Source organism: Budorcas taxicolor, chromosome 9 (genome assembly GCF_023091745.1).
Source record: "Budorcas taxicolor isolate Tak-1 chromosome 9, Takin1.1, whole genome shotgun sequence".
NCBI classification, from domain to species: domain Eukaryota; kingdom Metazoa; phylum Chordata; class Mammalia; order Artiodactyla; family Bovidae; genus Budorcas; species Budorcas taxicolor.
This window is the reverse complement of record NC_068918.1, coordinates 70,841,706-70,869,405: the sequence shown is the minus strand read 5'-3', so window position 1 is coordinate 70,869,405 and position 27,700 is coordinate 70,841,706. Positions and strand designations below refer to the sequence as shown.

At 36.7% G+C, this 27,700-nt stretch overlaps 1 protein-coding gene across 2 annotated transcripts in view; it reads right to left on the bottom strand.

Moving 5' to 3' along the window:
* Positions 1 to 27,165, bottom strand: part of VTA1 (vesicle trafficking 1) — a 72,572-nt gene extending 45,407 nt beyond the window's left edge. For both annotated transcript variants that reach the window (XM_052645791.1, XM_052645792.1), the window contains exons 1-4: positions 27,039 to 27,165; positions 5,523 to 5,617; positions 2,668 to 2,795; positions 1,922 to 1,997 (exon numbers count right to left, since the gene is read on the bottom strand). In XM_052645791.1, coding sequence (XP_052501751.1) covers positions 1,922 to 1,997; positions 2,668 to 2,795; positions 5,523 to 5,617; positions 27,039 to 27,150 — 411 coding nt within the window. In that variant the 5' untranslated portion in view covers positions 27,151 to 27,165. The remainder of the gene's footprint in view (positions 1 to 1,921; positions 1,998 to 2,667; positions 2,796 to 5,522; positions 5,618 to 27,038) is intronic.
* Between the last annotated feature and the right edge of the window lie 535 nt (positions 27,166 to 27,700).

Below are 27,700 nucleotides of genomic sequence, written 5' to 3'. Positions count from 1 at the left end.
GTGGTCATGTATGGATGTGAGAGTTGGACTGTGAAGAAGGCAGAGTGCCGAAGAATTGATGCTTTTGAACTGTGGTGTTGGAGAAGGCTCTTGAGAGTCCCTTGGACTGAAAGGAGATCAAACCAGTCCATTCTAAAGGAGATCAGCCCTGGGATTTCTTTGGAAGGAATGATGCTAAAGCTGAAACTCCAGTACTTTGGCCACCTCATGTGAAGAGTTGACTCATTGGAAAAGACTCTGATGCTGGGAGGGATTGGGGGCAGGAGGAGAAGGGGACGACAGAGGATGAGATGGCTGGATGGCATCACGGACTCGATGGACGTGAGTCTGAGTGAACTCCGGGAGATGGTGATGGACAGGGAGGCCTGGCGTGCTGCGATTCATGGGGTTGCAAAGAGTCGGACACGACTGAGCGACTGAACTGAACTGAACTGAATCTCGCTTATGACTTACTTTTCTAATCAGGTCTCTTTTTCTCCTTCACCCACCAGGTACTGTCCAAAAAAATCCCATGGACAGAGGAGCCTGGTAGTCTACAGTCCATGGGGTCAGAAAAGAGTCAGACATGATTGAGCAGCTAGACAACAACAACGCATACTAGTAAAATAGGAAAAAAAATCTAGATAAATAGTAACAGGAGATGGGAGCAGAAACGGAGCCAAACATTAGATTTATAGAACCTTTAAAATATAAGTGAGTGAGAAGCATCTCTGATTTTCACACTCCAGGTCTCAGTTTTCTCTCCATTTCAAGAAAATCTGACAGAAGTGGTCCTCGATGGGCACTGCCCCATATCCTAGAGGGTGTTTGGAAATATCTGCTGGTGGTTTCCAGTCATCTGACTGATGGAGGAATGCTCTGTGGGCAAGGGTCAGGAATGCTTTGAAATAAAAGGGACTGTCACACTCAGTAAAAGGTGTCCCTCATTTAGCAGTTTTGAACTGTACTGCACATTTCTGCCAACTCAAAAACTTAGCTTATGATCATCAACCCTACAGCTTCACTTCATTTTACATATAAACAAAGAATATCTTGCACAGTTTTGATACACTGTTTTATGAAAATGTAAACTATCTCATAGACTGTTTTGTTTGGAATTTTACTCTGAACAGCTAACCATTTTGAAAAAAATCACTTTTCATAAAAAGCAATCTCTCCAGAGATTTCATATCACTAATAAGACATTCCTCTATCAGTCTCAATTGTAACTCCCTTTTCTTCTTTCTCTTTCTAAATTAATCTCTCTCCTCTCAGAAAACAATTTTTCCAGGTGAATGGTAAAGCCCATTACAGTGAAAAGAACAACACTGGAACTAATGGCAATAAGTTCATCACTTAGCCTCAATTTGCTCATACATAAAATGAATATGTGCTCAACTTATTTCAGAGTGGTTTTGAGAAACAAACTGATAAAATGGATAGGAAGCACCTCATAAAATATCAAGTTGTATATGCATTTTACAATAGAAACAAATCTCTAACAATAGTATTTCTGGCAAGAAATAAAATAGGAAAAAAAAAAAAGTCCTAAAAAGTTTCTCTCTCCAGTAATGTTTACCAAATAACAATAAATAAATTTAACAGCATCAAGGATTGGTAATATTTAAAAACTCAATAAAATAAAACTATGAACCTGGGGTTCAGAGACCAATATAGTAGCCATGCACTCACTGAAGTGTTAAAAACATGCTGGATTTAAAGAACCTACTACAAAAAGAGAACATTTATTGTTAAAAAATAATTTCACCTTTTGTTTTTAACTTTTTAAAATGTAGCTAGTAGATAATTTAAAATTACACGTTTTGCTTTTACTACATTTCTGATGGACAAGTGCTCTAAATAAACAATGCAATAACAAAACTAATAAAAAGCAACCAATACTGATTTTTAGCTAATAAGGCAATAAAGAATATACACTCACTTCATCAGTGAGTTCTCCAAACACTGTTATGACATCTATTAAAAGACTTGCAGTATAGAAGGACTTGATCATGTTTCTGGAAGAGAAAAGAGAGTTTGTCTAATTGAAATGAAAAATGTAAGATGCAGAATTAGTCTTGTAGCTACGAGAAAAAAACTTCCAATGTTTTATAAAGCACTCTGAAGTTCACGTTTTCAATAAAATCAGATTTTAGGAACACAATGGAGCTCCTTCTGTAATCTGTATTAGGAGGAAGTGACAACACATATTACAGGTGAATATGGTACAATAAGGTTTTCACAGTATGCTTTTCTCCTTAGAAACTGTAGTGACAATATTATCTGAATTGATATTATGCTATGTGTATTTCTTTGTATTTAAGTTTTACTATAACGACAAATCATTTGAATCTGTGGGGTTGGAAATTTTTAAAATCAGTATCACTGAACCAGGATGTTTTGGCTAATAGTAACTCAGATTTTATTTAACTGCTAGAGAATGGCTAGTTAGAGTGTATTTACTGAGGAAATGAATCTGCTCTGGGTACTTGTCTTTCAGCCATGTTATCTAAAAAGCCAGGATCACTCTTATAACCCAGACTTATTCTAAGATTCAAAAAAAACAGAACAAAACAAACACCTAAATAATTAATCAGGAATCCTGGTACTTTTTAAGAAAAAAACTGGATAAATTCTGGTTATACAGTAATAAAACTTGTCATTTTCATTTGATCTTTCTTTACTTACTTGTGAAATCTCCCAGCACGATCTTCATTATCTGCATACAAAAACATTTTCAAAGCGTAATTCTCCAAATGTGCAGAACCAACTATTTCTTGAGTAATAGCTTCATTATCACCCAACTGTTTCTTAAGCTAAAATGAAATGAGATATAGAACTTATGATTCTGGACTCAGAGAAGCATATACCAAGTATAAGAAATCCTAATAATCAAATCCAATGTTTACAAAAATTTGAAGAAAGTTACTCATGATAACCTGAAAGTATAATTTAGTTCTAAATATCAAAACATGTATGAGCATGCTCAGTTGTGTTCGCCTCTTTGCCATCTTATGGACTACAGCCCACCAGGCTCCTCTACCCGTGGGATTCTCCAGGCAAGAATACTAGAGTGGGTTGCTATTTCCTCCTCCAGGGGATCTTCCTGACCGAGGGATCAAAATTGCATCTCCTGCGTCTCCTGCATTGGCAGGTGAATTCTTTACCATTGAGCCACCTGGGAAGCCAAAATATCAAAATAATAAAGAGCAAAAAAAAAGATAACATGCCCAACTATCTATGTAAAGCATCAGACAAAAATTTCAAATGTACAAAAAAAATGGAGTTAAGAAATTATTTCTTAGCCATATAATTTAAATTTTTAATTTACTCCTATTTCAATATCTCCTATCAAATATAGAAAAATACAATGAGAAGGCTCATTATATCCTAAAAAGTATTTCTCAGAGCACACTGTTAAATTTAGCCAAATATACACCTCAAATCAACACAATTTACACCGATGTAAATTTCCAGTCAGTATATCCCTTCCCTACACACAGAAAAAGTATTTTAAAAACAACAAATTAAATTACTATATTTTACTGAGACTGTCATATTGGACTAACATGACCTTCTAGAATATTAGATCTGAATTATCACACAATTGTAAAGAACATTATAAAGTGAAGAATTAAATTTAGAAAAAGCCACAGAATTTTTCATAAATCAGCAAAGTAAGTACTCTCATAATTAAGGCCCAGAAGAGACTGAATATTGGAATTTAAAGACATCTGGGCATCCTTACCCCCAACAAAAATAGAAAAAAAAGTCCCACATGTAACACTAGTTTACTGTACCCACATTGTGAAATAATTTAATTGGAGAGGCAATTTATTTCTAGAAAAATTTAGTGGGAGTAAGCCATTTAATCTCATCCTTAACATAAAATATCTCTCAGCAAAAACATAATATACCTGAAGTGAACCAAATATAAATATAAACATTATAATACAAGCAGATACGTTCTCACCATGGAATAAACTTCCTTGTTATTTAATGTAGATAACAAAAAATTCCTGGTAAGTCCCTTTATAAATGTGATTTTACATTTTGTGTATTATAAAGAACCATTTAAGTTTTGCCTTATCCATAAGCTATTGTTATTTCACCTATTATTGTTAAGCTGTAAAATTAATAGAGGTTTATTCTATATTAATGTCTATAAGAGATGGTATTTTACAAAGTATTGCTACCTGTCAGCAATACTGTTTCATCCACCTCCTAACCTCACTCTCAAAAAGAGTACTCAAACCTTTCTTGCATTCACAGAAGCAGTGTTAGAAGCAGAAGGCCAGACAGGTTCCAAGGGCAGCTGAGTGGTCATCAGTAATGCCACCAGGCCTACCTTGGGTGGATAATAGCAGAAGATGACAGGGTTCTGGCTCTGAAGGTCAGACACCCATACAAGGTTAAAGAGAACACTCTTATCCATGGCTGCTTCATACAACTAACACTTTGATCTGAATAACTTTCAACATTTATAAAAGGTTCTGGACTGACTGGTATAAGTGTTTTGATTTTTAATGTTTAAGTTTTGTTTCTCTAAACAAAATAATGCAACTGGTCAAATAAATATTTAGGTTTCTAATTCTCTTGTTAGGCACTCAGTCGTGTCTGAATCTTTGTGACCCCATGGATTGTAGCCCACCTGGCTCCCCTGTCCAAGGTACTCTCCAGGCAAGAATACTGGAGTGGGTTGCCATGCTCTCCCCCAGGGGATCTTCCCAACCCAGGGAGGAGATTAAGTAATGAGTAGACCTTGACATTGTTAGAAAAGAGTCTGGGGCACAGGGTGGAGCCCCTATTACTAAGTGAGGTTACTATAGTTTAGCATTGCCTTCCTGATATATTGATACCCAGTCAAATCCATTCAGTTTTCCCTGGATTGGTGCTTCTACACAATCTGTGATGTTACATCATAGTTCAAGATGATTCATTAGTCACCTACCACATTTCTGTTAGCAGAGGAGAATGCTTGGACTGTAAGAGTATCTTGTCACAGGACTAAGAGTGGGAGGAAGAGACAATAGGAAACTTGCCTTGTCTTTTTCACTACATAAACAGCCCATTTCTTTTCTTTTTTTTTTGATGTGCCTTGTGGCATGTGGGATCTCAGTTTCCTTACCAGGGATCAAACCCACCCTCATGCAGTAGAAGAGCAAAGTCTTAACCACTTGACTGCCAGGGAGGTCCCCCATTTTATTATTATAAGAGCTATTTAAGAATTTCTAAATCAATCATCCATGTGAGTGCATGAAGGAAGGTTAGAAATGATTTGTTACTTATGAAATAATGATTCAAAGGTCTATAATAACCTGGAACAAGAAATAATGTATAGGCAAAGATACTGAAACCAACCTTTACTTACAACTCCCTAAGCACTATAATGTAAATGTAAAAAAAAATTGTCTAATTTTTCCTCAGCTATAATGACACTGCTGATTGCCACCAACAGTTAGAGCTACAATAACAAACACACACAAATGAAATAAAATGGCATTATAAACATTAATCAGAAAAATGTTCAGTGTTCAACTTACAGCTTCTAACTGATCCATTAGCCTTGATAGAAATTTACGACATTCAGGAGTTTTACTATCAATCTTCATTCCAGTTTGCATCGCATACAATCGACCTATAAAGAAAAATACAATGATGTGAATAATTCCCAGGACTGAATGTTTAAAATATGTTGTCTCTAATAAATAATTTAAAATTTAAGTGAATTTAGAAATAAAACTTTGATTTACTGTGGATCTTATTCACAAATATAAAAAACGTAAAACACTATCCAAAGAATACAAGATTCATGATGATGATAACAAATTTCTATGAAGGAAGGCCTTCTCTTTTGACATTATATTTAAAATAAAAGGACCAGTTTGAGGTTGTCAAAAGAACCTGCAATTTAAATTTAGTAGGTAAATGAGGGCATTCAGAAAAACAACCTTGTGTATAGGAGCACTTGCCAAGGGCCAGATATGTGATAACTGATAAAATACACAATATGTATTGGGAGAGAGGAAATGCCACTTGAGCTGAGGTTAATGGGGAGAATTGTTTTGGTCATTTTTATGTATACACGTAAAAATAAACATACTGAAGGAGGAAACAGACAGAACAGGCTCTATCTTGAAAGCAAGACTCCATCTTGGGCCAGATTGTGGACTCTGAGCTATATGCCCAGTATCTATGGAAACGACATACCAACTGGAAAACAAGACCCCCGGATGGAAGAGCCCCAGGGCTCGTACCTAGAGTCTCCATCGCCTAAAAGAATACCCTAATTATCTGTGTAACTGAATAGAATCATAAATTTTATTATGCTTATTGAGGTAAGGCCACAGGTCTATTGATAATTGTCCACTGTTAACTACCTAGGCTTAAGGCATATGAATCATGGGTTTAAGGCATACGAATCACTCACGGGTTAACTTTGATTGTATCCTTCTTTTCCTTTGTTCAGACTAGTTTCAGAGAATTTGGGGAGGTGGGTTTGAGCATGTACACTTAGGGTATATAAGGTTTTCACAAAAACTGGTTGGGGTCCTTGGCTAAGAGGAGACTGCCTTGGGCCCACTGGTGTAATAAACTGCACTCCACTATCTGCATCGTCCTTCTGAGTGAGTTTGTTTGGCTACAATAATACTACCTCTTGGAACGTGTGGCTACAATAATACCATCTCTTGAAAATAAAAATAAAAATATTACAGATAAGGCTGAAGCTAAAAACTTCTCTGAAACCACAACCCTAAACAGCTTTCTCAGTGATGAGAGCTGTGAAGTTTGGTGGCAATTATTACCACTGGTGTGTACACATATTGCCTGTAATTTTCCTCTTAGTTTCAACAACATGCTCTGAAGATTTGCGTAGCCCTACAGGGCTCCACAGTATGGACACGACATTTGAACTAAAGCACAATGAGGTATTCTCAGATTTTCATCATTACAAGCCATGCTGCACTACCAGACCTTCTTGAGTGCACACGCATGAGTTTCCGGTGGGAGACACCAAGGAGAACTGCTGGCTTGTAGTATGTGTACCTTTTTCACCTGAAGAGCTACTCTTCAACTGTCCTTCAAAACAAATTACCACTATGCAGTTATAGCTACAACACCACTTGCAAGCAGTCATTTCTCCCAAACTCACAAAAAGCTGACATTAAATTAAAAACTGGTATTAAACTTCCTATCAATCTCAGGACTGTGTTATCTCACTTTTGATTTTGCATTTTCACTACTCAAAAGATCTTAGAGATGTACTGAAGACCTCTATATTCTCTTTTATGAATGCAGAATAGCTATCAAAACAAAAATTTCATCAAATTTTCTGTTTGGTCGCTTGCTTTTTAACAAACTGTTCTTTATACAGTAGGAAAGAGGGCCCTCACACCCCCAAGTGGAATCTTGTGAACACTATCACCTTTCCTGCTCTAGTCTTTTCTCCTCAGCAGGGAATCATTCAACCTATTTCTTCTCAGATTCTGCAACTCCAACTTAAACTCCATGATAATGGCAATTGTAGTCTACTTGGTTTGCTGATGGATCCCTGGCATCTGCGACAGTCCTTGGCCTTCGATAAACATTTTCTGAATAGATAAAATACATGAATGAAAGAACAGTTCATTCTGCCTGATGGTTTTAAATGCCACTTTTGTCATTCATTATCATATATTAAATTTTCATGGGACAAAAGGCCCCAACTCTGTATATTGTCTATCTTCCTTTGTTACTTGTTAGTCTACTATCTATCGTAGCTTTATTTACTACAGCTTTAAGCATGGCAAGCTGTTAGTTACACTTATGATTTCCAATTCACACCTTCTTTAAAGATGTGTTAATATACTAATACAATCGTGTATTCTGTGTGTGTTTAAATTCAATATCTGTGTCTGAAGGAACTACTTTTAAAGGCTTAGGCTTTTAGGGTTATCTCACAGAGCTTGAAGTTTAATTTATTAATATATTTATTTCTGTATCAAATGTAGGGGTTTGATTCATCCAGTTATCAATGAGAACAAAAATGGAGTTTCTTAAAGACCTGTACTGATTTATACTGACTCACAATGTAAAAAGCATGATACTTTCATTTTTACTGTACAATATCCAGCACTGGATACTAATCTGACAAAAAAAATCTAATTTGGAAGCAAAAATAAAAACCCACTTATTATATTCATTGCTTTGATCACAATGTGACAAAATTTCCTTTTTCTCTTTCTTTTAACCAGTCATATTTAATAACATGCCCAGGTCGTTTGAGAACTAGGTTTGAATCACCTCTCCCCATTTAAAAGCATGGCTGATCACCCTCCCCTTTTTAAAGCAGTCATCTCTTGAGTTGTTCAAGCTTCATGTCTATCTCAGTCAGCTCTTTTTTTGTCATAACTGTGACAGAACTCCCCAACACATCCTCTTAGTGAGCTGTCCAGGTCTTTTCTTCTAGCACTTTTGCTGTATTTCTTTTATTAAAAGTACATCACATGAGCTCTTTGGAAAATAAACATTTTGGATGAAAATTAGGCCATCTTTCAATTTTTGAATGTTGTTTTAAAATACAGAAACTTAAAATATTTATGTACCCAAAGTGATTTTTCTATCAATTCTACGCTTGGAAAGCTATTTATTTCCAAGAAACTGGATATTCAGCTACATGATTTTTTCAGTTTTTCCTCTGGTTTTTCAAATTTAACTCTTTAATAACTTGCATCTACCTCAGTTACTGGTATCTGTCCCAAATGCAAGTGGTAAAAAATCCTTTCCTTCTCTAATGATTTGTGGTTCATCTTTGGTATGTTTTTACTTTTTATATGCCTTGGCTATTTGATTTTACTGCGATTACAGATCAAATGTCATCTCCTCATATGATAATACCTGTAACTGATAATATGCTTTTTCTTCCTTGAAATTTAATCTTTGTATTTCTTAATGTATTACTAATTTTTTTCTGGAGACTTTTAAGTGTTCTTGCTCTTATTTTCAAGGGCAAGGCTTTTAGCTGAGCGTAGGGATCAGTTCTGTGCCAGGCTGCTTCTATTTCCCCTAACAGTTTTCACCCTAAGCTATACTGAGGCTGCAGACTTTGAGACCCATAAGAGTCCAGGGAATGGCTGGAGTGTGGGAAGAAAATATTAGCCTTTTATTGATATGTTTATCTCATCCTTTATACTTTTCTTTTATATGCTTCCCTGGTAGCTCAGCAGATAAAGAATCTGCCTGCAGTGCAGGAGTCCAGGGTTTGATCCCTGGGTCGGGAAGATCCCCTAGAGACGGAAATGGCAAATCACTCCAGTATTTTTGCTTCAAAAATCCCATCAACAGAAGAGCCTGGCAGACCACAGTTCATGGGGCCGCAAAGAGTCAGGCACATGTAGTATTTTTACAATAAATATATATTTAAATATATTATATATAGTATATCAATACAGAAAAATTATTTATTACGTTACATAATATTCATGTTTAATCATTTTAAACTTGAGGGTAGATAAGCAAAAGGCTGAGCATCACTGCTCATTGCATCCTTCCTCCTCTCAACTGTAAACTATACTTTTTGCCCCAACCAAGTCCATGTTTCTCCACACAGCCCTACTCCTTCCACCATACTCCCTGGAACTACTATTGAAACAGTTCTGAAGAATCAGCAAACTGTCTTACCTCTCCTCAGATGCCTTCTTCCTCTTTGTCTTAATTAAAACCTAAATGTCACTTAAGAAATCATTTTCTTTGCAGTTCTCTCAAGTAATGAGCTTTAATTCTCTTACATTTTTTCTAGCATTTAAGAGAAGAGTTGGTAAGTATGACTGGTTTTCTTTTTGCATCCCACTGTTACAGTATTCTCTCAAGGCGTTCTAAATACACTGGTCTAGCGCTCATCCATTCTCTTCGACTGGACTGTTATGCTTGTAATTGCTCATGGACCTCAGGGTCTTTCCTTATCTTTCCACTATCTTAAAAATTTTGCTGTTCACATGGATAATTAATACTTGTGACAGAGACAGCTAGCAGCCTACCTGCATCCTTTCTCCCTGTCTTCTTTACTAACAAGATTCCTATATTATTAGGGAGTTGTAATATAGCTAGCCAAAACAGTACATTTCCCTGTATTCCTCAAAACAAAATATGGCCATGCTATTACCTAAGACAAATATTATATAACCAGAAGTGGTTGAGACTTATGGAAGGACTGTAAAACGGGAATGACAGCAGGGGAAAGGAAATGACTCATTCCCCTTTCTCCTTCCTGCTGCCTAGAACAGAAATGGGATGACTGAAACTCTAGTAGGTAGCTTGGACCACAAGGCGACTTTGGTAATCATGTGCTGGTTAATACATTTGAAATCAGAAAAAGCCTGGGTCCCTGATGACTTCATGGAATTGGTACTGGGTATTGCCGATATCAGACTTTCTTTTAAATGAGGAAATAAATCCTTATTTTACTTATGCATTGTAATTCTGAATTTTCTGCAATAAGAAAGCAAATCTATTTCTAATGCATACATAGTGCTGTGCTCTCAATTCTTATCAGTTCTGATCTCCATAACTGTACGGACTCTCCCTTATATGCTAGTAACCTCATAACTAAATTACCATTTCAAACTGCTGTACTGTTAATATCAGTATATCATGTACTCAATCTAAACATAACTGCTTTTCTTCCAACTTTAAACTCTGTGTGTTACAATAGGCTTCCAGTTCATTGGTGTCTCCTTACTTCTTCATTACAATCAGTCTTTTTTCCTTTAACTTCCTTCTGTAACTAGCTTTGATTTTATGATAGATTTTTCTAGGATTTTATTGCCCTATGTCTAAACCCTGAATCTTTTTATTACACTCCTCTGGCAAACGTACACTCATATATATATAAGCTCAACAATCCTCTCTCCCTGCATCTACATACCAGCAACACAGACCACAGACAGGTCAGCATCACTATAAATATTAGAATTATCAACCTCAGAAGAGCTTAATACTTCTTCATATTGAATATTCCAGTATTATTTATTTGAGCAAGTAAAATACACTTTCCATCACTACAAACTGAGCAAGCTACAGTTTTTTAAACATACATATTTTTATGACATGCCAACATTTTATGTCCTGCGTGAAACATCTGGTTTGAAACTAATCTTAAAGCTCTCTGTTTTGTTTCCCATCTTCTTTCCTGTTTTGGCATTCTCTGAAGACATTTTATATTAATTGTGTAAAGACTGATTTCCTTATCTTCTCAACTTCTCAAATGACTATTTCAAGCATATTTCAAGCAAACCCTCACCCAAACACACACACAGAAAATTAAACAGACATCAGTTAATTATTTACTGTCTATATATACTATTAGTCAACACAGTAACACAATGTAAGGAAATAGAGGAGTGAGCTTCATTTCCCTGGGAGGTCTTTCTCCTTATTTCATTATCAAGTGGACAGTATATGAATTATACCATCTATGGAGCGTAGTGAACTACTTAATAGAGCAACTGTGGAAATAAACGACTATCCAGCAACGGTAAAAGTCCATTAAGCAAACACACAGAAAACTAATCAGTATTTTCTTATTATCAAGAGAAAGTTATTTATTCCTATGTAAAAAGTACAATTTTGTTTTTGATTTGTTACTTTTAACTACTTCCAACATTGCTCATAATAAAAATCAAGATTATCGGTATCTCCTTTGAAGTGAGAATCAGATTTATTCCCAATTCACTACCACCACAACCATCATCAATTTTCCTCACAACACAAATATAATATAAGCTTCTTACCCTCTAAAAGCTAACCTTAATACAAGCGGCTGATACTTGAAATACAGTGCAATGACAACACAGTTTAATGGTTTCACTTACACCCATTTTCATCTTGGCTTACATGCATATTCAGTCTTTGCAATTACAAGGACATTATTACAAAGTAACACCTTTAATTGAAGGACTGGAAATAATCATCTCAAAATTGAAAAGATTTAAGTACAAATTTGCCTAGCTTCTATATTTCTGAATATCTTACATGGTTTACAATTTGTAAGTTGTACAACAAGACACATTTTCTAATATTAATACAGTGAAAAGATGTTAAATCTACTTATGAAAATTTATACACCAAAAGATCTTTTAGTCATACGGATGGGAAAAAGGACTACTTTCATATAAAACTCTGTTCAGGACAAGTAATTCATTGTAGAAGCAGCAGTATGAAGAAAAATTGATGTCCAACATGGAAAATTACCTAGTAAAACAGAATAAATATGTAGCTAGAATCACCTATAGGGAAATATATTTATTTCATCAAGGAAATGTGTTCATTTTTATGAATAAATATTTTTTAAAGATGAGTAATGAGGCATATTTGCAAAAGGATTAAATACTTTCCAACTTAACTTTAATGTGAAGCATTTAGGAGACAAATATTTACTAATCCTCAAGGCATGTATACTTCAAAGTTTCATTAAATCTAAACATTAACATTCTATCACATCCTCATTTATACATGAGAAATCTAAAAATATGAAATGAATGATATAAAGACACAAAAGACACATAAAAGTAATTGTTAAGAGTGATGTACTAGTGGGTTAAATAAATATAGCACCCAAGTAGGAATCATTATGACATACACTGATGTATAAAGCCAAATTTTATTCCAGTAAATAGAACCAAATCTATTACTCTACTCATAAGTATATTATAAATACCTGCTCTATGATTAGTATTGTCTTTGTGAAGGGAAAAAAATAAAATAAAAACAAAGTATGAATGAATGTATCCTAATAAAGGGTATATACTACACTCATTCCTTCATGAAGTATTTTAAGAGCTTCTGTCATAATATAATAGCTTTAAGAAAAGTTAGCTCCTTCTGAATTCCTACTAAAAGACTATGCTGGTACTTAGTAAATAATAGTGATGATTTGATTACTAAAATAAGAACACAGATTCTAACTCTGGCCACAAGGAGTAATATTTGCCATCCTACTGTGAACAATCAAAGAAAACTAGACAAAATATATAAAAGAGGTTTTTGGACAATGGAAACAGACATGGTAAGATTAAGACATCTGAAGAAAGGAAACATATGAGATGACACCAATATCAACCTAGCATTCTGCCTGGAGGAACATCCCAGTCTAAGGAGTAGGAAGGGAATCCTAAACCGAACACAGTCCTCTGAGTTGAGAAAATGGACTGGAGTTCAGGGAGACTGAGGCAGCTGTAAATTGAGGGGCAGAGTTCTGAAGAGTATGAAACTACACAGAAAAGAAACCCCAAAATCTATATAGGAGTTTATCTGGAGGCTCAGGTGAACACTGCCATGTGCATGTGAAGGAGAAAACTCTACAAGGCCAAAGAATGAACGCTGTGAGCTGGACTATCCCCAGTGCACACATAGGGCTGGGATGCATTACAGTTCCAACCAAAAGGAGCAGAGAGCCCCAGAGGTTTACCCAGGATATTCTGTAGACAGCCCCCAACTAAGTAATAGGGTTAACCTGTCCCTACAGCAAGGAGTACTTTAGAACTGCCCTCTAAAGCTGAAAACAAAACAAGGCACCAAAGAATTAAACTGAACAGCAATTAATTGCTGGCTGCATTTAATCCCTTCAAAGAATAGACATTCAGGAACTTAAAATTCACTCTGTCCCACAATCAATCAAAAATCACTAACGATGGCAATAGTAGAAGAATGTGAACATAAAACAATAAAACAATGACAAAATAATGGAAAGAGCAGATGATGACATTAAAATACTGGGAAATCATTTTGAAGTATTTTATGGAAGCCATGAATAAAATGAGGAGATAGAACATACACAAAGGAACACAAAAGGGCCATCCAGAAATGAAGTATAAGAGTATCTGAAATGAAAAGTTTTACTGGACAGGATTAATAGTAGTTTAAATATCATAAAAGAAAAAACAAATGAACTTCAGAACATGGCAGTAGAAACTACCTAAAATAAAACAGAGAGTAAAAAGACTGAAAAGGAAAACACAAAACCAGAGTTTCAGTGAGGTATGGGGAACCATCAAATGCGCTAACATATATGTAACTGGAGTCCACCCCCTCAAAGGTGGGGAGGAGTGGCAAAAATGATTGATGAATTCTTTACCCAGCAAAAATATCTTTCAAAAATAAGGATGAAAATAAAAGCTTGTTTCACACCCTAGAAGCTGACAGAACTGGTGACAATCCTATAAAGGAAATGATAAACTTTTCAACAGGCAAGAAAATGACACATTTAAAACCAACTACAAAGGAATGAAGAATGCCGAAAATGGTAATTATGTGGGAATACACTAAAAATTTTATTTCCTCATTTTATAAATTTCTTTTCTTTTTTACTTTACAATACTGCATTGGTTTTGCTATACATTGACATGAATCCACCACAGGTACACATGAGTTCCCAACCCTGAACCCCCCTCCCCATATCATAAGAAGGACATATCAGCACATCATAAGAAGGACAATTAAAAAATAACAACATTCTAGGGTTTACAGGTTTATAACTGAAATATACGACAACTACAGCCAAAGGACAGGAGAAGGGAAAAGTAAGTTCTAAACTAACATGTGAAATGCAATTTTATATAGTAGTTGACTGTGATAGGGGTTCTCTGATGGCTCAGTTGGCAAAGAATTTGCCTCCAATGCAGGAGATGCATGTTCGATCCCTGGGTCAGGAAGATCCCTTGGAGGAGGGCATGGGAACCCACCCCAGTATCTTGCTGACAGAATCCCATGGACAGAGGCGCCTGGAGGGCTACAGTCCATGGGGTCACAGAGTCGGGCACGACTGAAGCAACTGAGCACACACATACAGCCCGTGCAAGTTACTGTAATGCTAGTGTGTGTGTGTTAGTTTAGAGAGTCTAAAACCAAAATGACTTACTCAAAACAGGAGTAATTATTAAAATGACTATTCTATAATATAAAATTCATGTCTGCAAATATGTTTGCAAAATAAAAAAAGAAATGGAATGTTAATGGATAAGTCAGCAGTCCAACTTTCTGAGGTTTTATTATTAACCTGTCATGGGTGCAGTAAAGTATCCAGAGTCAGCTTATAATAAAGACATGATACATACTTAGACAAAAGGACTATGAGCTCAAATTAGTTGCTACAGATTCAGAAATCAGCACAAAAAAACTGCTTATCTTTAATTGGTTAAAGATAATAAGCTTAGTTAAATTTATTAGTCATTAAATCAATTTCTGTGTGATTAACAGCAAATAACAGGCAACTGATTATTAATCCTAATATCCAAGTAGCTTACCACCATCAATAAAAACTCATTATTATTTAGCCTTTAAGCATTTACACTGGTGTCCTATGACATCTTGTATACGAAATATACCATATGTATTTTCAACTGAACTACATCTAATTTTCCTGTGGTCATATAAAGAAATGACTCTCAAAGAACATTTATACATGTTCATTGAATGTCTATTAATTGTACAATACCACCCCCTAGAGGAAACTTTTAAAAACCAAATCTGAAACTTTGTCTGTTGATATTTAATATCAGCTTTATGTGTTGATATTTGATATCGATACTAAATATCAACACATAGTTTAAAGGGAAAGAATCTTTCTAGTTTTCACTTTATCCACAACATCAAATGTCACAGAATAAAAATATTTATGATATGGTGCCTATGTTTAGTAGGAACTCAAATATTTTCTGGCTTCATTAAGGTGAAAAAAAAAAAAGAGAGAGAGAGAGAGATACAAAGCTCAGAAAGTTATGTCAGTAATATCAAGCATGTCCTCATTTTCACTCTCCACTTATCAGGAATCTTCCAGATTACTGCACTGGTTCCCTTTGTTTTCCCACTGATTTAACAAGTCCCTTTACCTTCACTCTGTAACTGCTAATCTAATTACTACCTACTCTCAACAATTTTTCATATACCCACTTCTCATCTAGCATCTGTCATTCAGGTCCCGGTTCCATCACTAACAGAAGGACCAGGACGACTGTAAGGTTCAAATCAGATACCCTGAAGAAAAGGATTGTTATGAATGGCAAAAGCTACATGAATGTTAGTTCTGGCCTCTTTATTCCATGACAACTATAAGGTGTAGCTATAAGGACCATGGCTGCCTCAAAAGTCAGGTCAATTCACCATTTCTGGAGTACCTATTCCTTATTGTGTAAGTATCTTTAGTGGCCGAGCACTACCTGGTACAGTGAATGAATCAAGAGGCCCTGGCAGGGTACAGCGTCCTTAAGTTTACACTCTAGAAGGGACTACAGGCATATGAAAAGCAATTCAGATAAAGCCATACAAGGCACAATGAGGACCGAGAGACGACGCATCTTAAAACCAGGGAGTTTAAGACAAGGCCTCCCAGAGAAAGTGGCATTTAAGCTAGAACCTTAAGGATAAAAATGGAGTGGGTTTGGTAAGGAGGGCAAGAGGTGTCAAGGGCTAGAGAACAATGTTGGAAGGTCTGGAGACAACAGAAAGTCAGTCAGGTTCTAGAAATGGAGTGAAATTCAGCTTGATTAAAATTACAGAAGATGATGCCATGTTCAAATCATGAGTTATCACTAAGTTCAGTTCAGTTCAGTTGCTCAGTCGTGTCCCGACTCTTTGCGACCCCACGAATCGCAGCACGCCAGGCCTCCCTGTCCATCACCATCTCCCGGAGTTCACTCAGACTCACGTCCTTCGAGTCCATGATGCCATCCAGCCATCTCATCCTCAGTTGTCCCCTTCTCCTCCTGCCCCCAATCCCTCCCAGCATCAGAGTCTTTTCCAATGAGTCAACTCTTCTCATGAGGTGGCCAAAGTACTGGAGCTTCAGCTTTAGCATCATTCCTTCCAAAGAAATCCCAGGGTTGATCTCCTACAGAATGGACTGGTTGGATCTCTTTGCAGTCCAAGGGACTCTCAAGAGTCTTCTCCAACACCACAATTCAAAAGCATCAATTCTACGGCGCTCAGCTTTCTTCACAGTCCAACTCTCATATCCATACATGACCACAGGAAAAACCATAGCCTTGACTAGACGGACCTTAGTCGGCAAAGTAATGTCTCTGCTTTTGAATATGCTATCTAGGTTGGTCATAACTTTTCTTCCAAGGAGTAAGCGTCTTTTAATTTCATGGTGCAGTCACCATCTGCAGTGATTTTGGAGCCCCAAAAAATAAAGTCTGACACTGTTTCTACTCTTTCCCCATCTATTTCCCATGAAGTGATGGGACCGGATGACATGATCTTCGTTTTCTGAATGTTGAGCTTTAAGCCAACTTTTTTGCTCTCCTCTTTCACTTTCATCAAGAGGCTTGTTAGCTCCTCTTCACTTTCTGCCATAAGGGTGGTGTCATCTGCATATCTGAGGTTACTGATATTTCTCCCGGCAATCTTGATTCCAGCTTATGTTTCTTCCAGTCCAGCATTTCTCAGGATGTACTCTGCATATAAGTTAAATAAGCAGGGTGACAATATATAGCCTTGATGTACTCCTTATCACTAAACGTACTTATATTTTTTCTGATAGTCAGATGGAGCTACTATTGGTGTTTTAAAAAAATTTTTGTTTTAAGTAAAGCTTTTGTTGTTTAGTAATGATGGTATGAAACACGCCCACTTACGAGAAAATTTTTAAAAAGACAATCAAAAGAAAACCATCCAGAAACCTAAAGCTGCTATTTTTCTCTCCAAGTTTATTATGTACGTGTGTGTGTCTATGTATGTATATATATACTAAGTCACTTCAGTCGTGTCCGACTCTGTGCAACCCCAGAGACGGCAACCCACCAGGCTCCCCTGTCCCTGGGATTCTCCAGGCAAGAACACTGGAGTGTGTTGCCATTTCCTTCTCCAATGCATGAAAGTGAAAAGTGAAAGTGAAGTCGCTCAGTCATGTCTGACCCTCAGCGATCCCACGGACTGCAGCCTTCCAGGCTCCTCGGTCCATTTTCCAGGCAAGAATACTGGAGTGGGTTGCCATTGCCTTCTCCGTGTATGTGTGTGTGTGTGTGTGTATATATATATATATACACATATATGCATTTTTAAAAGTTCAGTTCGGTTGCTCAGTCGTGTCCAACTCTTTGCAACCCCATGGACTGCAGCACACCAGGCTTCCCTGTCCATCACCAACTCCGGGAGCTTGCTCAAATGCATGTCCATTGAGTCAGTGATGCCATCCAACTATCTCATCCTGTCGTTCCCTTCTCCTCCTGCCTTCAGTCTTTCCAACCATGTGAGTCTTTTTCAATGAGTTAGTTCTTAGTATCAGGTGGCCAAAGTACTACAGTTTCAGCATCAGTCCTTCCAATGAATATTTAGGACTGATTCCCTTTAGGATCAACTGGTTTGATCTCCTTGCTGTCCAAGGGACTCCCAACAATCTTCTCCAACACCACAGTTCAAAAGCATCAATTCTTTGGCACTCAGCTTTCTTTACGGTCCAAGTCTCACATCCATACATGACTACTGGAAAAACCATAGCTTTGACTAGATGGACCTTGGTCTGCAACGTAACGTCTCTGCTTTTGAATATGCTGTCTAGGTTTTCATAGCTTTTCTTCCAAGGAGCAAGCATTTTTTAATTTCATGGCTGCAGTCACCATTTGCAGTGAAAAGTTCAAATCATAGTATATATATATAATTTTATATCCTGAATTTTTATATCAATCTTTCCCCACGTTACAAAAGATGCTTTCTAATTTCTAAATGATTACGTCACCTTCTATGCAATGGATATACCATAACTTAACCATTTCCACTATGATATATGTTTAGGCTGTTTTGCGGCTTGCCACAAACGTATATAATTGTTCACATAATCCTAAAGTTTTTCATGTATTAGTGATTATTTCCTAGGCAGAAGCTTTTCAAAACTGGAATTACTGCACATCAGATACTTTTACAATTCTATATACTCCAATAAAATGCTTTCTAAAACTTGGAACCAATTCACACAGCCAAGTCAAGGAGAATTTCATCACATACTCATTTTGTATAAGTTATAACTTTAGTCAAAAAATGGTATGCCATCTTAATTTACACTTGCTACTAATTCAGCTGAACGTTAAAAATTAGTATGTTCTCTTTTAGTAGTACATACACATTTCTGTCCATTTATGGGGATCATAGTTTTCATTTTTTAAAATGGATTTATATGAGTGTTTTCCCTATCAAGGACACTGGCCCTCTGTCTTTCATCTATTGGAAACATTCTTTTCCTAATGCAATGCTTTTATAAATTAATTGTACTGCTTGTGTAGCACAGGGTTTCTAAATGCTTAGTTAACTTTATCCTTCTTTTATTCTGTGTTGTTTTCACTAAGCATTTAAAGCAGAACTTTCAATTAGCAACAGGTACTACCTGCTTGAAGTAGGGGCTTCCCTGGTGGCTCAGACGATAAAGAATTTGCCTGCAATGCATGAGGCCTGGGTTTGATCCCTAGGTTGGGAAGATCCCCTGGAGAAGAGAACAGCTACCCATTCCAGTATTCTTGCCTGGAGAATCCCCATGGACAGAGAAGCCTGGCAGGCTATAGTCCATGGGATCACAAAGAATTGAACACGACTGAGCAACTTTCATTTAGCTTGAAGTAGAAGGTAGGAAGCTATCTCAATAGCTTACATGTAAGGTGAGGGTATGATGGCAAAGAAACTACAAAGGTAAGTAAAAATGCAAACGTGATAACTGGGCTGACTGTGACATGTATGAAGAAAGGAAGGGAAGGTTAAGTCTGTAATTTCTTAACTAATAAATCTGAAAATCTGACAGATATGAAAGATATTCTAGAAAACTTTGACGCATCGACATTAGCTCAAGTTAAATTTTTTAAATGTGAGAAATTGATAAGTATATAAAAGAAAGTCCTCAAAGTATAAACTTCTGGCTGTAACAGGATTAACATGAAGGATTCTTCTTAGACAACTTCTATCTTCACTATGGTGTTGGATACATGAACCTCCACTTGAGAGAACTATTTAGAGCTACATACAGACATATACACAAATGAATTCATGGAAAACTAGGTAAGTCTAAAAGAGATGGGCAGATTGTGTCAGTATCAATATTCTGGCTGTGATACTGTACTATGACTTTGCAAGATATTACCACTGGGCACAATGAGTAAAAGGCACTCAGATCTCTTTGTATTATTTCTTGTAACTGTTTGTGGATCTATAATTATTTCAAAATAACTTAATGAAAAAAAAAAAGTAACAATTTTTTCCAGGAGTGAGATGTTCCAAGTAAGAGTAAATTCAATAATTTGTTATTACTAATTAAAAAGGTCAAAGAAGTAAACTCTAAGCATATTAGTCAAAAAGTAATTTGATATATGATATTTTAACACTTATTCCTGACTTGAAAATAAAAGATCAAACAACTTAGAAATATAGGAATACTAAGGTAACAAAAAATGATAAAACACTAGAGTATTCCCATTAAGGCCAGATCTAAATCATTTCTGGAAATCACAAAATACTGGAAATGAGGAAGCACAAAGGGCACACCCTATGACATATCTATGACAATCTAATAGCCACAAGCTAGGAAATACTGTGCTTTGAGATTCCTTTCATTACGTTTCCTTACTGCAGTAAGAGCATGTGAAAAAACTATGAATTACCCTATATTTATTCAATCAACACATATTACATGTAAACTACATAATTTCCAATTATCTACCATGGCTTAGGTACTGTATTAGTAGTTAAGAGATTTAATGATCATCAATTTAAGACATATTTCTTGCTCTCAGAGTGAATATTTTAGTAGGCTGGAATATTCACAACATTTAGAACAATGACATTCATTAAATATTTATGAATGCCAATTATGTGTCAGGCAGTGAGAGAAAACAAGGTATCAGTCCCTGTCTTCCAAGAGAATCCAGGAGACTGAAAGGTCAAGAGGATCAAGAGGAGGGATGTACTTGATACCATTTCTAGACATCATATGAGCTCAGGAAAACCAATCTGCAAAAAATACTGAGTTGGGAACTCCCTGGTAGTCCAGTGGTTAAGAATCCAAGCTCTCACTGCTGAGGGCCTGGGTTAAATTCCTGGTTGGAGAACTAAGATCCTGTAAGCCATGAGGCATGACCAAAAAAAACCCACAAAAAACCCACAAACTTAAGAGATCAACAAAATATTAGAAACAAAAACACCAACCAAATATCTGAAAATCAAAACACAATGCATACTGAAAAGTGATCCAGAGGATGGAAAACCCCGATTATTCACTGAAGTGTCTATCAATGTGTCTGAATAATGCCTCCAATGCATAGCTTACTCCAGCTACACACAGTTCAAAAGGAAAAAAAGTAAAAAGTATTGAGTTAATAAGAGTTAAGTTTGACTAAGAGGAAGTCATAGGGGATTCCAGGCAGACAGCAACATACAGAGAGGAAATATAAGAGAATATGGAACTTTCATAAATCAGTAAGTAGCAAAATAACCTTTAGTTTTTCTTCTCACGAAAAATTCTTCCTTGCTCTAGGAATTTAGAAAATTTTTGTTTGCTCTAAGTTTACAGAAATATATCCCTTCACACATTTTTAGGTTGACATTTACTACTTTTTATCTGAAGTTTAAACAGGTAAAAAATGCAATTTCTGTACTACAGATGTCAAGTACTGACATCTAAAAATTTTATCACTCTTTCAACTGTAAACACCATAGCAATTTGGTATCTATTACAATCTTTTCAGATAAAAAATATTATTTTTTTAAAGAGTCAGAATACAGTCTTATTTTCTTTTAACCCATATTTCTATGTACTTACTTTATAGGACTTTATTATAAAAATGTATCTGCATGCTCAAAGGTGTTACTTGATTATCCTATCACACTGCTCTGCAACAAAAGTATATAAAAAAATAAATTTAAATTTTTATTAAATTTCCTGAGAGAAGGTGCTATGTGTTAAAATGTTTCTTCTGGAATTGAGTTTTTGCAATTGTTATATATAACAATGTAACATTTAAAACAATATGAATTTAATTTATCTTAATAATCACTAAGTATAAAAAGTAAAATTTTCTTGGAAATGCATGAGTTAAACTGCCTATCTATGAATTAACATGATTTATCCTCATAATGAACCAGAGTATTGGTTCTATTCCTGCTTTCATTTTTATGAATTTAACAAGGGAGAAAATTCATTCACATAAAGCAGCAGATGAGAATGGAAGCTTTGTCACAGCAAAACCACCAAATTCTTTAAATTCCTTCTGGGTTATAGGCTAAAAACCACATCATCACTTATCATCAAACAACATTTTTAATAATCTTTCTTAGCTGACATTTTAATTAGGTTTGCCTCGAAATTTGTTTTAAGACTAGAAAAGAATGTGTCACCCCTTCATCAGAGTATTCGTTATCTCAATTCCTCTGAAGTATACAGAGAGGATCTTATAAAGACTCATCATTTGCTTTCAATCAAAGGCTTCTTTTTATTGTAAGAGTGAGACAGGATTGGGAAAACTGAAATAGTGTTTGTTTCAACATCCTCTGGCAGGAATAAAAAAGTTATAATATTTTAATCTTATCACTTGTTTTAAATGTATTTCTGAAAAAAGCAAAACACTTCAGAGCTGAAGATTTACCTCATTTGAGGAGAATGTCCACCATTCTACATAAATGGCAAAACTAACTGCTAAAGTCAAACCAATCAGCCATTAGAGGCTTACTTTTTTCAGAAAAAATATGACTTCTCTAATTCAAATAAATGTTAACACATGTTCCCACACACTCTTTCTCATTTCTGGATTCTAAGACTAAAATTTTGATGATAACCTACAGACCTTGATATGAGCTTGTCACCTGAATGAAATAAGGTACTCCCATTTCAGCATTTCCCTTTTGCTTTTACCTCAGTCCATCCTAAAGGAGATCAGTCCTGGGTGTTCATTGGAAGGACTGATGCTAAAGCTGAAACTCCAATACTGTGGCCTCCTGACGCGAAGAGCTGACTCATTGGAAAAGACCCTGATGCTGGGAAAGACTGAAGGCAGGAGGAGAAGGGGACGACAGAGGATGAGATAGTTGGATGGCATCACCGACTCGATGGACATGGGTTTGGGTAGACTCCGGGAGTTGGTGATGGACAGGGAGGCCTGGCGTGCTGCGGTTCATGGGGTTGCAAAGAGTCAGACATGACTGAACGACTGAACTGAACTGAACTTACTTCAGGAATGACACTTTAATAAGGAACAGAGAACGAAATGCTAGGATCATATAATGAAAACTCTTACCATTTTGAAACTTCAACACAGGCTAGTTTTGAACATGGCCTTACCATGTTCCCCAAGAACAAGGACAACATGCTCCATACCATCTTGCACTTGACCTTGGTTGCAAACTGCCCCACTGCACTCCTCTGGATAAAATCCAAAATGATTGAACAATGGCTGCTAATAGCTAAGAAAAATTCCTCCTTCTTCTGAGGTTCATTCTTGACTAATTATTCCTGAAAGGAGATGACTCCAGGTGACTCCCCTTATAAAAAGCTGCATGTTAGAATGTTCCTTTGACATCCTTTCTTTCCCATGCCCAGCATTTTTAAATAAAGGCTTATTCTGTGCTCTGACTGATTTTCTTCCAAATAAGACACATAAAGACAGGAAGCTCTATCTAACAGCTTAATAAATGGAGGTTTCACTAACACCAGTAATTTGTTAGAACTGTCCTTTTTTTCCTGGACACCCTGGAGGATTTTCCACCTTCTCCTCCAGAACAATACACCATAAAAATTCTAATGATGCAGGAGAGTCTGCCTTTATCCTTTAAAGTAGGAAGAGGGCAACTGAGAACAAGATAAAGTAATAAATACATAAATAAATAAAGGGAAGCATACTGCTTTGCCACCTTGACCAAAGGAACTTTGTCAGGAAAGAAACACAGAAGTTGCGAAATGTGAAAATGATTCCTATAGAATTATTTGCATATTGAAGTTTAAAGAGTACTAGTTTAGTAGTTCCAGCGCCTAAGTTACAAGAAAAAAACTGTCATAAGCCATTTTTTGTTACACAGCAGAATCAGACCTAAAATATAACCTATACAGTAATTATCAGACAGCAAATATAAATGCAAATATTTTTAAAGCACTTAAAGAAATGAGTGCGTTTAAAACAGTTAAAAGATGATCAGAAATGGCAAGGCTGATTTAAAAACAAAGTAAGAGAACATCTAGAAATAAAAAATGAGAATATTAATAGAAACGCAACAGATGGGTTATACAATAGAATATATGAAGGTGAACACTGACCTAGAGAAATCACACAGAATGCAGCACAGAAAGAAAATGGACACAAACTATCAAAGCATTAAGAGACAAAGAAGCTAAAGGAGGAAAATGCAACACATGTCTAATTAAAATTGAAGGAATGAACAGAGATAGCAGATAAACAATCATTGAAAGTAGAGAATTTTCTAGATTTGATGAATGACACCCCAAACTCAGAAAGCCAAAATCTCAAATAAGGTACATAAAAAGAAATCAAGACCTAGAAAATCGGAACATAAATCCTAAGGAAGAAATTACTCAATTGGTCATATTTTAAAATTAAGAACTTTTGCACATCAAAGGATTTCATAAATAGAATGAAAAATCAAAAATCAAACTTCTCAAATAAACTTTGAGAAGACAGTTGCAATACCAAAAGATCAGTAGCTAGATTAAAACAATGAAATAGAAAATGGTTAAAAGCAATAAGTAGGTATTTCAATAGGAAATCACAAATGGTTAATTACCATATGAAAAGATGCTCAACCTTATTAAGACTCAGTGAATTGCAAATTTCACTCCAGTGAGACATCATTTCACACTCACCAGATCAGCAAAAATTTGAAAGTCTAATAACAGCAACCATGGTAGATATATTAGCATTCATTTTACTGTTCCTTGAACTGTATATACACATTACATATGTTCTTTAACATGTACATAAGAAAGAAAGAAAGAAAGTGAAGTGGCTCAGTCATGTCTGACTCTTTGCGACCCCTTGGACTGTAGCCTACCTGGCTCCTCTGTCCATGGAATTTTCCAGGCAAGAGTACTGTAGTGGGTTGCCATTTCCTTCTCCAGTGCTTCATAACAAAAATATTTTTTAAGTGACACCTGGTTTTAGCAATAAAAATCATGGTTCTTGACCCTGCTGAGAGCAGTTTTGGTGAAATAATGGAATTGAAAACCAGACTGCAATGGGCTGAAAAAGATCTATGAGGTAAGGATCTAAAGACAACTACAGACAACTATTTCAAGCCTAGCTTTGAGGTTGGGCAGACAAGACTGCAACTCTAGGGGAATTTCACAGTGAGAACTCCTTTTATTTTTTAAATGAAGGAAACCGGGGCAAGTTTAGGAAGAAACAGCAAAAGAGGGAGGATAGTGACACAAGAAATAAAGGGTCCCAGGACAGTGACAAACGTATAGAATACAGCGCCCATGGAGGGACTGCTTCTAGCCAGAATCAAGGGTTCCCACTTTATTGTTACAAGAAATAATCTCTCTGACTTTAATCACATCGCTTTTCTGCTTGCTCTATTCACTTTAGTTACAAGAGTCACTTTGATCCTCCTTTAAGCAAACCCCTACCTCAGGACTTTTGCACTTGTTATCCCCTCTATGGAGAGTACTCTTGCCCAGGTGATGCAAAGCTTGCTTTTCACTCCGGTTAAGTTTGTTCAGATGTGAACTCAGTGAAGCTTTCCCTGACCACTCTGAAAATGAAATCCCTCCCTCATTTCCTACCACCCTACTCCTGGTACTCCCTGTTCTTTCCCAGCTTTAATTTCCTTCACAATCTTGTAATATTCTATATGATTTACTCATTTTACTGTTTAATCCCCCCACCCCATAATATGTAAGCTTCATGAATGCTGTAGCCACTGTGCCTGGTAATACTCATACAGGTAAAATCTCAATAAATACAAGCTGAATGAATGACTAATGGTCCCTGCTTGAGGAACCTGAAAAACAAGTATAACGCAAAAATGTTATGATCTGAACAAACTGAGGAGGTAAAGCCTTGAAAGTAATCATCTTACTGCCCACAGGAGAGGTGACATTTGAGTTAGAATCTGAATTAAGGAGTTTGCCAAGTGGAAAAAAGGTAGATTTCCAAGAAAGGGAAGAATGTGGAGGTTTGAACGGGCCTTGCACATTTGAGGAATGAAGATGGGGTACTCCTGGTTTATGGCCAGGATGACAGTGGACCATATTTTGGCTAACCTTATATTGTCTATAAGAGAAGACACATTATACTGAGCTTCTCAAAGTTAAAAATCCTTTTCAGCATACTATAGTTGCTTGGTCACTTGTTTAATTTGCAGCAAAGTTAGAATGTGGAATATAAAATAACCTATACTGGAACTACTCTCTTTAGCACAAAGGAAAACATGTGATCAAGTGTGGTCTGTGTTTTTCATCAACTGTAGATTATATGTATCACAACCAAAGTGAGAGTATGTCACCAAATGTCTCGACCTCATTTATTACTCAAAATCAAGGCTAAAAGTTCTCATTGGTAGAAGACAGCACTTTAAATGCAAAAGGTGAAATGGGCAAACAGAAGTGTTTGTTCTGCAGCAGCCACACATTTATGATTGGGCCTGCAAGTTGTCATAATTAACCCACACTCATTACAATGTTTTCAATTAGTCTCTTCCTTTTGCCCACATCACTACTGTCTCTGGAACACTTACCTTCCTTTTATCCCCAACTCAGTTACTTAACTACCCAGGTTAATTTCCTGGTGGAGACAGAAAGCTCCTTTGTGTACACACAGGGAGAAAACTTTAGAACACTGTGTTTCAGAGTCCATGAGCCCATGTATTCCGTTTAAAAATATTTAGTTGGTGGACGCTAAAGTACTCTCGAAGTTTTGCCTTTCTGAGGCCTGGAGGGGCAGAGAACTTGGGGATCCCTGAGGAGGGCGGGACCCCCAGGGACTTCTGTCCCCAAGGGACCGGTCAGAGGCCAAAGCTCAGGTCTAAAGCTAGAGAGGCGGGGACGGCCTTAAGAACCAGGGGGCGGAGGCCAAGGAGGACCGCGGAAACTCGGAAGGACTCACAGTAATATGCCACCACAGGGTCTCGCTTGTCATGCTCCTGAGCCGTCCTCAGATGATGCTGTATGCTCTTAAACTGTGGGGGCAGCGGGGGGAGTGTAGCAAGAGCAGCCATCTCCTCTTCAGGAATCACCACTTCCTACTCGCCTGCCGCCGACACTTCCGCTTCCGCCTGGGAGGGTGCCCGCACGAACGCGCACAGCAAATCCCACCCATTTCCCCGTTGCTCAGCGACAGCGAGGCAACTACGGGTTGGCAGCAGGGACAACTTCAGTTCGCCTGGCACGTAGCGGTTAGAGCCGAGAGGAGGCTGAGCGCCTCGGCCATCCCGCTGCCTATGGCACCGGCGCCCTCTGCTGGCTGCTGGCAGGAGGGACGAGAGATTTTGTTTTACTTCTCTTTGTTTCGCCATCGACCCCCCTTTTGTGGCTTAAGAACCGGTAGAAAGGGGAAAACAGGAATAAAATGATGTTTATTAATTGGGAGAAAAGGTAAAGAGGTGAATTGCCTTTGGCATCCTTCAGGAATTATCGTTTCCAGTTCCTCACATTATATTAATAGCGTCCAGAGAAGCCTCTCTGACTTTAGAAACTTTGAATTTAATTCTAGCATAAGAGGAGAGATGTGTTCAAAATTTTAAATTACACTTCTATATGGACACATTG